The sequence below is a fragment of the Zingiber officinale genome, chromosome 9B, assembly GCF_018446385.1.
Source record: "Zingiber officinale cultivar Zhangliang chromosome 9B, Zo_v1.1, whole genome shotgun sequence".
Lineage (NCBI taxonomy): Eukaryota > Viridiplantae > Streptophyta > Magnoliopsida > Zingiberales > Zingiberaceae > Zingiber > Zingiber officinale.
In genome coordinates, this window is record NC_056003.1 from 29,864,693 (window position 1) to 29,873,949 (window position 9,257).

At 41.9% G+C, this 9,257-nt stretch overlaps 1 protein-coding gene across 1 annotated transcript; it reads left to right on the plus strand.

The window, feature by feature from the left end:
- Nucleotides 1-5,077: 5,077 nt before the first annotated feature.
- On the plus strand, nt 5,078-6,553 carry LOC122022901 (pentatricopeptide repeat-containing protein At5g13270, chloroplastic-like). Its single transcript, XM_042581010.1, has 3 exons — nt 5,078-5,645; nt 5,762-6,165; nt 6,284-6,553. Exons 1-3 carry the CDS (start codon nt 5,078-5,080, stop codon nt 6,551-6,553), a joined length of 1,242 nt encoding a protein of 413 aa, XP_042436944.1.
- Nucleotides 6,554-9,257: the final 2,704 nt, after the last annotated feature.

Sequence of the window (9,257 nt, forward strand, 5' to 3'; positions counted from 1 at the left end):
AAGGATGAACCCGAGTCAGATTCAGAAGAGGACCAGGAAGAAACTTTAAAAAAGTTTTTTTAGATCTAATAAGTTTAAAGAAATGCAGAATAAAAAGAATCCAAGAAATAGAAGAAGGATGCATTACTACCAGTGTCAAAGGGAATGACACTTAAAAGAAGACTGCCCAGAACTAAAGAAGGGCAAAGGCAAGATACCCAAGAAGCACAAGAATCTAAAAGCAACTTGGGACGATAGTTCATCATCTAAGTCCGAGATTCAAGAATATGCCGGGATTGCACTGATGGCAAGCTATGAAGGGCAAAGTACATCAGAACCCAGCATCGATGAAAGGGGATCGACTTCAGATGAATGCAGCGAAGAAGGGGGAGAATCATGCTTCAAGTCTGATATGGTAAGTGAGGTATGTCTCTTACCTCCTAATCAGCTTTATTTCGATATTAAGGCTATGGAAAAATCCATGTTTAAGTTAGAAAGTAAAAATACTAAATTAAAAAATGAAAACTTAGAAATAAAAAGAACTTTAACAAAATATTGTCTAATAGAAGACTTTGATAAAATAAAGTCTGAAAATGATAAATTAAAAGAAGAAATAGAAAATTTGAAAAAGTCTACCTGTTCAAATATTTCTGCTTTTAAAAATTATAGAGGATTAAACTGGTACTATAGGTTTCACCAAAGTCAAATCAGAAAAATATCAAAAGCCTATGTGCCTAGAAAATACTTGATTAACCCTGTAGGAAGGAACCTCCATTGGGTTCCAAAAACCTGTTTAATTTAAATTCAAAATTAAAACTTAGCATTTTCAGCGAGAAAAATTAAACAGATAGTTTCTTTATGAGGCTTTGACTAGAAAGTGGTTGTTGCTCCAATAACCAAGAAGGCCTAGTGCCTCGCCACTGACTGGAAGCTAAATACTGAAATGAAAAATTTAATTGACTAACTGAAAAAATATTAATTCAAAAAATAATGTTTTAAAGGATTATTCAATTTGTTTTAGAAAATATTTACAAAAATATTCATGTTTGCGAAAACTTAGAAAATTATTTGTTGGGAAAATTTTCAGTTGCAAATTTAACAATTTTTTTTAAAAAAAATGTTTAAATTTTTTTAACTTAGAAAAACTTCTAAGTTTTCTTACTCAGAAATTTTTTTTCAGATACTTAATTTTTTTTTAAAAAAAAATGTTCAAATTTTTTCTCTAAATTTTTTTTGAAAACTACAATTTCTCTTAGAAAGTTAATTCTGTTGCACATTTTTTTATAGCTCGAAATTGTCTTAATTAGAAATTTTTTACAGATCCTTAGAAATTTCTCACTTAAAAATTTATGTTAGGAAAGTGTTTAAACTTTTATTACTTAGAAACGTTTTAACAAAGTTAAAATTTTCCACCTTAGACTTATTTAGGAACCCCAATTTTTTATGTGATAAAAGGGGGAGAAGTATGTTAAGTCTAGGGGGAGGTATAATAATTTTTGACAATTATTATTAGCAAATTAATTGTTTTTATTACAGTTGTTTACCCTAGCTTAACTTGGGTTGATCATATCAAAAAGGGGGAGATTGTTGGAACCTCAAGATGTTTTGATATGATCAAACAAGTTAAATTAGGTCCTGTTTTGTCTAATCCTTGTGTCTAAGTGTGTAGGAGCTTAGGAACACAGGAAGTCGAGCGGAAGACGTGGCTAACGAGAAGGATGACACGGAGAGAGAACCGACGGGCTCAGTGCGTCCGAGGGACGAGGTGACCGCGGAAGAGTACACCGGTGGACGAGAAGAACATACACGACGTTCGAGGGACGAGAAATCGGGAAGGAAGGCTGCTCGAGGAAAATGCTGGAACTTGGGTTTGGGTGAGCTCTATTCCTGATGGCCGAGATCACCCAAGCTAGCAGAGCCGGAGCGAAAAGACCCGGACCGAGACAAGCTGAACCAGAGAAGGGAAAAAGTCAATTCCTGTTGACTTTAGGGCTCCGGGCGCTCGGAACCATTTCGGGAGCCCGGAACAGCCCGGGGCGCCCGGAACCATTCCGAGCGTCCGGACCGAAGATGTTGACCAGATCGAGTCAAACTCGATCTGAACATTGGGGGATAAAATTTTATCCCCCCAGGGCGCTCGGAACCCCTTCGGGGCGCCCCGACCAGTGCTATAAATATAGCACTGATCTGCACAGCTTATTCATTCAACTTGTAATCAATTTCTCTATGCTTTACTTCTCTGTTTGTGCTGTCAACGCTGTAAGAGGCTACTCCGCCTAGAGGAGATCATCAGATAGTGCGCCGTCTTTTCCTTGGATTAGCAATCCTCTGATTGCAAACCAAGTAAACCCTCTGTGTCTGATTTCTTTAATTAGTCTCTTCTTTTTATGATTATAAGTGTTTGTTAATTAGTTGAAAATCCGAGAAAGGTTAGATTTATTTTTGTAGGGTAATTCACCCCTTCCCTCTTGTCGGTCTCTAAAGGGACCAACACCCTCTACACCCACAGAATTATGGAATGTGCGTAAGCCTAGTTTGAAACACATTCGGATTTGGGGTAGTCCAACACATGTGTTGAAGGGAGACGCTGATAAGTTGGAATCACGTACAGAAGTTCGCTTGTTCGTGGGATATCCTAGAGGAACGAAAGGTGGTTTGTTTTATAGTCCTAAAGATCACAAGGTCATTGTTAGCACTAATGCCTGATTTTTAGAAGAGGACTATGTAATGAACCACAAGTCCATGAGTAAAATTGTTCTTGAGAAAATAAGAGAGGGCACTTCTATCTTAGTGCCAACGGTACAAGATGAGATACCACAAGTAACTGCAACACGTGTCACAAATGATGCACAATTACAGGTAGTGCCTCGTCGTAGTGGGAGGGTTGTTAGACAACCTGATATATTCATGTTTTTGGGAGAGTCTTCAGACTTGATCCTTGGTGAACATGAAGCTGATCCCTGAACATATGATGAAGCACTCCAAGATAAAGATGCAATTGTTAGAGTGTATACTAAAAGCCTAGCTTTTTGTAAATATTTATTTTGAAATAAAGAATCATATTGGTCAAATGCCTACATTTATATGCTAAGTGGAGTTGTTCAATTAATTTATATTATAGATAACATAGTGTGTAGTGTCACATACAGAAGATCATGTTATCAATTCCTTATAAATTATAAACAGTAGCTCATGACTAAGATGGAAAGGAACAAACCATTAGAATAGTCGTAGTGTAATTTGGTATTAGTTTATCTTAACTATAAAATTACACTAGAACACTCTGAGTGTATTGAGCAGGACCATTTAAGGTAAGTTCTTTTTATATTGACTGAATAAAAGAACAAGACCTTTGTTATTATGGAAGTGTGTGCTCTTAATCATGATATAATAACAAGCACATATACTCAATATTCATTTCTTTAATTTATCAAAGGGTGCGATTTAGTTCGATAAATCAATAGGCCCGATAAGTTGGGAAATGATATTATTTATATGGTGTGTTGTTGATTATAGAATGAAACTGTGTCCTAGTAATCTAGGTTGATGATGTCCCCAAGAGGAGTTCATAAGGATTGTCATGTAAACCCTGCAGGTGGACTTAGTCCGACATGACGATAAGGTTGAGTGGTACTACTCTTGGAGCTAGATATTAATTAAGTGAGTTGTCAATAACTCATTTGATTAGTAGACATTCTATATCTTAAACACAGAGAGACTAACACACTCATGATAAGAAGGAGCACATATAGTAATATGGTATTGGTGTGGTAGTTCAATAATAACTCTTTAGTGGAATGAGATATTATTGATGAACTCGAGTTGGGTGTTCGGGGCGAACACGGGAAGCTCAAGTTCATCGGGAGACCAAAATCAATTCCTCCTCTCGGTCCCTATCGTAGGATCTTATTTATAAAGTATTATACCCACCCATATCCACCTTCTTACCCATCTTAAGGTGGTCAGCCAAGCCAAGCTTGGAGCCCAAGCTAGGGGCCGACCAAGATCAAGCCTTGATGGAGCAAGTAGGTGGTCGGCCCTAACTTGGAGCCTAAGTTGGTGGCCGACCACAATAACATTAAAAGGATTTTAATTTTTAAAATCTTTCCTCATGTGGAAGCCATAATTTAAAAGAAAGTTTAAAATTTAAATCTTTCCTTTTATAGCTTTCTACGAAAGATTAAGAGAAAAGTTTGATATCTTTCCTTATTTGTAGTTAAAAGAAAGATTTTAATTTTTGATAAAACTTTCCTTTTTTGTAATCATCCTCATAATTTTAAAAGAAAGTTTTAAAATTTAAATCTTTCCTTTTATAGTTTCTACAAAAGATTAAGAGAAAAGATTTGATATCTTTCCTTATTTGTAGATTGAAAGGAAGATTTTAATTTTGAGAAAACTTTCCTTATTGTAATTATCCACATGTTTTAATAGAGAGATTTTAATTTATAAAATTTTCCTTTTATAACCAACCATGAAGGGAATTTTTAAAGAGAAAATTTTATTTTAAAATTTCCGGAAACAACTTAGGAAGTTTTAATTTTGTGTTTAAAACTTTCCTTATTTGGAGGAATTGAGGCGGCTGGCCACATTGATAGAGAAAAGGAATATTTTTTAATCAATTAAATTTTCCTTTATATGGAAAAGAAAACAAGGAAGTTTTTATTAAAACTTTCCCTATTTGCCAAGACCAAGGAATATAAAAGAGATGGTAGAGGTGGTCGGCTCTCTCTTCTTCCTCTTCCCCTATTCTTCTTCTTAAGTGGTCGGCGGCATCATCTTCTTGGAGTGATCGTGGTGGCCGGATTTTGCTTGGATAAGAAGAAGAGATAGGAGGTATTATTTCCTAACATCCTTTAGAGCTTGGATGGTGGCAAAAGTTCTTCATCTCTAGAAGACTCTTGGTAGCTGAAACTTACAAGAAGAAGAAGGAGGAGGAGGAAGCAGGCCAGAAAGCCTCGTCAGAAAGTCGACCTCCTCCAGTGGTGAATCCGGCCCCTCGTTCGAGCGGTCCGACTCGATAGATTCGAATGGAAAATCTGACGAGGATGGTCTGAAGCCAGATACGACGATTGATGGAGACGGAGAAGACGGTGATGCGATGGATCCTTCATCCGATGACGACGAGGTGAGAGACGGGGAGGGTTCGATGCTGAAGACGTTTCCGGTGCCCTTGCCTGTGCTTTCCATGTCCACGCCTCTCTCGCGGTCCATTCACGCGCTCGCCCTCCGGCGAGACCTTATCAGCGACATCTTCGTGTCTAACGACCTCCTCATCTCATTCGTGCACGTAGATAATCTAGTCTCCGCTCGAAGGCTGTTCGACGAAATGCTCTCTAGGGATATCGTTTCCTGGAATGCGATGCTCTTTGGCTACTCGCAAGGCGACCACTACGAGAATTGCTTGCAATTGTATCGAGATATGGAAGCATGTCCTGACGACGTCCTTCCTAACGCCTTCATCGTGCTGAGCGTGTTGCAGGCTTGCTTTCAGCTCGTGAACCGAACATTCGGCTTGGAAGTTCATCGCTTTGTTGTGGAGAATAATGTCAAGATGAACCGCACCGGCTGGAATTCGATGATCTGTTTCTATACTAAGTGCGGGTGCTTGGATTTTGCCTACCAAGTGTTTGATGAAATGAGTGATAGAGATGGTGTCACAATCAAAGGTATGGGTCTAGTGGCTAGCACATGAGGTGTTGCCACCATGAGATCTGGGGTTCGAATCTTGGTAAAGCTGAGGTATATGTCTCCCTTATGTGCTAGTCACTATTCCAAAGGCTAGTAGTCGTGATTACCTCCTTTATATTGGTCCTGGGACGGGTTGACGGAGGCGCTGAGGACGAGCGTATTCGCCTTTTGCCACCATTGAGTGGAGGCCAGAAGCAAAGGATCCAACTATCCATAGCTGTGTACAACAATTCAGACGTCTGTTCTCTGGATGATCCTTTCAGCGCGGTCGATGCACACACAGGGGCGCACCTCTTCAAGGAATGTTTGATGACGCTGCTGTCCAGCAGGACTGTTACGCATCAGTTGGAGTTTTTAGCTGTGCGACGATTCTTCCTGCCTCCTGAAGATAAAGCTGTTCTTGGATTCTCGGAATGGGTTGCCGCTGCTTTTAGAAAAGCATCGATTGGGAATGCAATATCTCATGTTGCAGAGGGAAGAGTAAATGCACTACAGAAAGTGAACCTTTCATCTTTACAAAGCCAGCTAGGTTCTTTAGCTGCGAATTCTTCTTTGCATTGGTGTTTCAACAACTTCTGCAAAGTCTGTAGATATGTGCAAAATACTGCTTGACCAGGCTAGGAGTGTGCTATCTGAGGTCTTTGCTGGAAGCTCGCAAAAGCTAGGTCCTTCTTATTGGGAGTGGATACAAGAAGTTGCCACTATATCAGTAACAAGGCACATCCTTCAGCGTTTGTATGATCTGCTGGAGCAAGAGAAGTCTTTTACCCTCCAAGAAATACATTCTAAAGAGAGAATGATATCTCTTGTAAAAGAGCTTAGCAAGAAAGGACAAAGGCAAAGAGCTATTGTTATCTTACATCAGTTGATTGACGATGCTCATTGATATAGTGCACGTTTTGTGGGGTCAATAGGATGATGTGGTTACGAGTCAAGGCCACAAGAGGGTCAGAAGTCAAGCTGACCTGGAGGTCAGGAAGGTCAGAGGTCAAGCCTCCGTGGCTGGTCAACAGTTAAGTTGACGTGGAGGTCAGGAAGGTCAGAAGTCAAGTCTCCATGGCCGGTCAACAGTCAAGCTGATGTGGAGGTCAGTAAGGTCAGAAGTCAAGCCTCCGTGGCCGGTCAACAGTCAAGCTGACGTGGAGGTCAGTAAGGTCAGAAGTCAAGCCTCCGTGGCCGGTCAACAGTCAAGCTGACGTGGAGGTCATGAAGGTCAGAAGTCAAGCCATCGTGGCCGGTCAGCAGTCAAGCTGACATGGACAGCAAGGAGGTCAAAAGTTTGCAATCCATCTTGGGCCAGAAGTCAGACCCGCACCTCGAGTTACTGTTGTGCATACTCCCCGACCGGGACTGTGGAATAATCGGTATTGTACTTATCATCGATCACGTACGCATGATACTAATCATTGTTTTCAGTTCGCTCGAGACTCCAAACGGGCTGCAGAGATGGGTTTACCTCCGCCTGAACTAACCCCTCAATTGATCAAGATGATGGAGGAACAAAGGGGCACGACTGGACAGGCTGGGCAATCTCGCCCCGACCTCGCAGGACCTAGCGCTCATCAACTTGGCCGGGGAAAAGAGCCTGAAGGATCACGGGAGGTTGAGAATAGAGGCAATGCTGCCGTCAGAGAGATTGGCATGATCTCTGGTGGGCCAACTGATGGAGATTCAGGGAGAGCACACAAGTCCCATGTTCGTCGCTTGGAGGTTCATGCCGTTGGATGCAGTCAAGAGTAAGCGGTCGACCCTGTTATTAGCTTCGGGCCAGCAGACCTGGAGGACCTGGAGTTGCCTCATGACGATGCCCTCATCATCAAAGCCATCATTGCCAATAGCCGAGTGACTCGGGTTTTTGTAGACACCGGGAGTTCAGTCAACCTTCTATTCAGGACCGCATTCGAAGAGATGCAGATTGACGCTGCGGAACTCCAGTCGGTGGCCACATCCCTATATGGGTTTAAGGGCAACGAGGTGAAGCCAATGGGTCAAATTAAATTGGCTATATCTCTAGGCACCGAGCCTTTGGTGCGCACACGGAGGAGTACTTTCATAGTAGTGGACTCCCCTTCTTCTTATAATATCATTTTGGGAAGGCCTGCTTTGCATGAATTCAGAGCTGCTGTCTCGACTTTCCACCAGAAAATTAAATTTCCTGTGGGCGAGCAGGTCGGCGAGGTTAAAGGAGAACAGAGGGTTTCTCGTCGGTGCTATATTGACATGGTTCGGGTGGAGGCTCGGAAAAATCAAAGGATGCCAGATGGAGGTGTCCATGCTGTCCAAGAGGAGCCTCTGCCTATAGTCGAAGAACCCATCCCCTGGGAAGAAGTACAAATACACACCGAGCGACCCGAAAGTTTGACCCGGGTGGCAACCGACCTTCCCTCTCCCCTCAAAGAAGAGTTAATTCAGTGTCTGATCCGCAACCGGGATGTCTTTGCCTGGTCTACTGAGGAGCTGCCCGGGGTCAAGTCAGAAGTAGCTGAACACAAGTTGCATTTATTACCAGATTCCAGATCTGTCAAGCAAAAGAAAAGGAATTTTTTAGCAGACCAGAATAAAATAATAAGAGCCGAGGTAGATCAGCTCAGGAAGGCAGGACATGTTCGGGAGGTGCAGTTCCCATCATGACTCTCCAATGTAGTCTTGGTAAAGAAGCCCAATAATAAGTGGAGAGTATGCATAGATTTCCGAGACCTCAATCGGGCCAGTCCTAAAGACTGCTATCATCTGCCCCGGATTGATCAAATGGTGGACTCCACGGTTGGCTGCGAGAGGATATGTATGTTGGATGCCTACCAGGGGGTATCACCATATACCTTTAGCAAGGGAGGATCAAGAAAAGGTTAGCTTTATAACGGCTGACGGTACTTTCTATTATATTGTCATGCCCTTTGGTCTCAGGAACGCCGGAGTCACTTACCAATGAATGATAGATAAAATCTTCTGGGAGCAGATCGGACAAAATGTGGAGGTCTATGTAGATGATATACTCATCAAATCCCCGCTGGCCGGGAACTTGATCAAAGATGTGGAAGAAACATGCAGGACTCTCCGGCAATATGGGATGAAGCTGAATCCATTGAAATGCTTATTTGGAGCTAAAGGAGGAAAATTCTTGGGTTACCTGGTGACTGAGCGAGGAATAGAAGTCAATCCTGAAAAAGTTCAAGCGCTAAAGGATATGTAGCCTCCTCAGAATTTAAAAGAAACCCAGAAGTTGGTCGGCAGAATAACAGCCCTGTCAAGATTTATTTCCCGATCTGCAGATCGAGCTGCTCCTTTCTTCAAGGTGCTAAGGAAAGCCTCTAAATTCCAATGGGATGAAGAATGCACCAGAGCTTTTGAAGAGCTGAAGAAGTATTTGGAGACTCTCCCATCCCTATTTAAGCCAGTTGTAGGAGAACCCTTATGAGTCTACTTATCGGCCACCCCTGAGGCTGTAAGGGTCGTGCTCGTTAAAGAACATGATAATGTACAACGACCAGTGTACTTCTTCAGCCATTTATTGAAAGGAGCCGAGGCCCGATACACGACCCTCGAGAAGTTGGTTTACGGATTGGTCCTTATGGTTCGGCGGTTAAGACCCT

Coding starts and splice junctions, on each gene's coding strand:
- LOC122022901 (XM_042581010.1), top strand. CDS start 5,078: ATGGATCCTTCATCCGATGACGACGAGGTGAGAGACGGGGAGGGTTCG. Junction 5,646..5,761: donor AGATGGTGTCACAATCAAAG/GTATGGGTCTAG, acceptor TCCAAAGGCTAG/TAGTCGTGATTACCTCCTTT. Junction 6,166..6,283: donor GAGTAAATGCACTACAGAAA/GTGAACCTTTCA, acceptor CTGCTTGACCAG/GCTAGGAGTGTGCTATCTGA.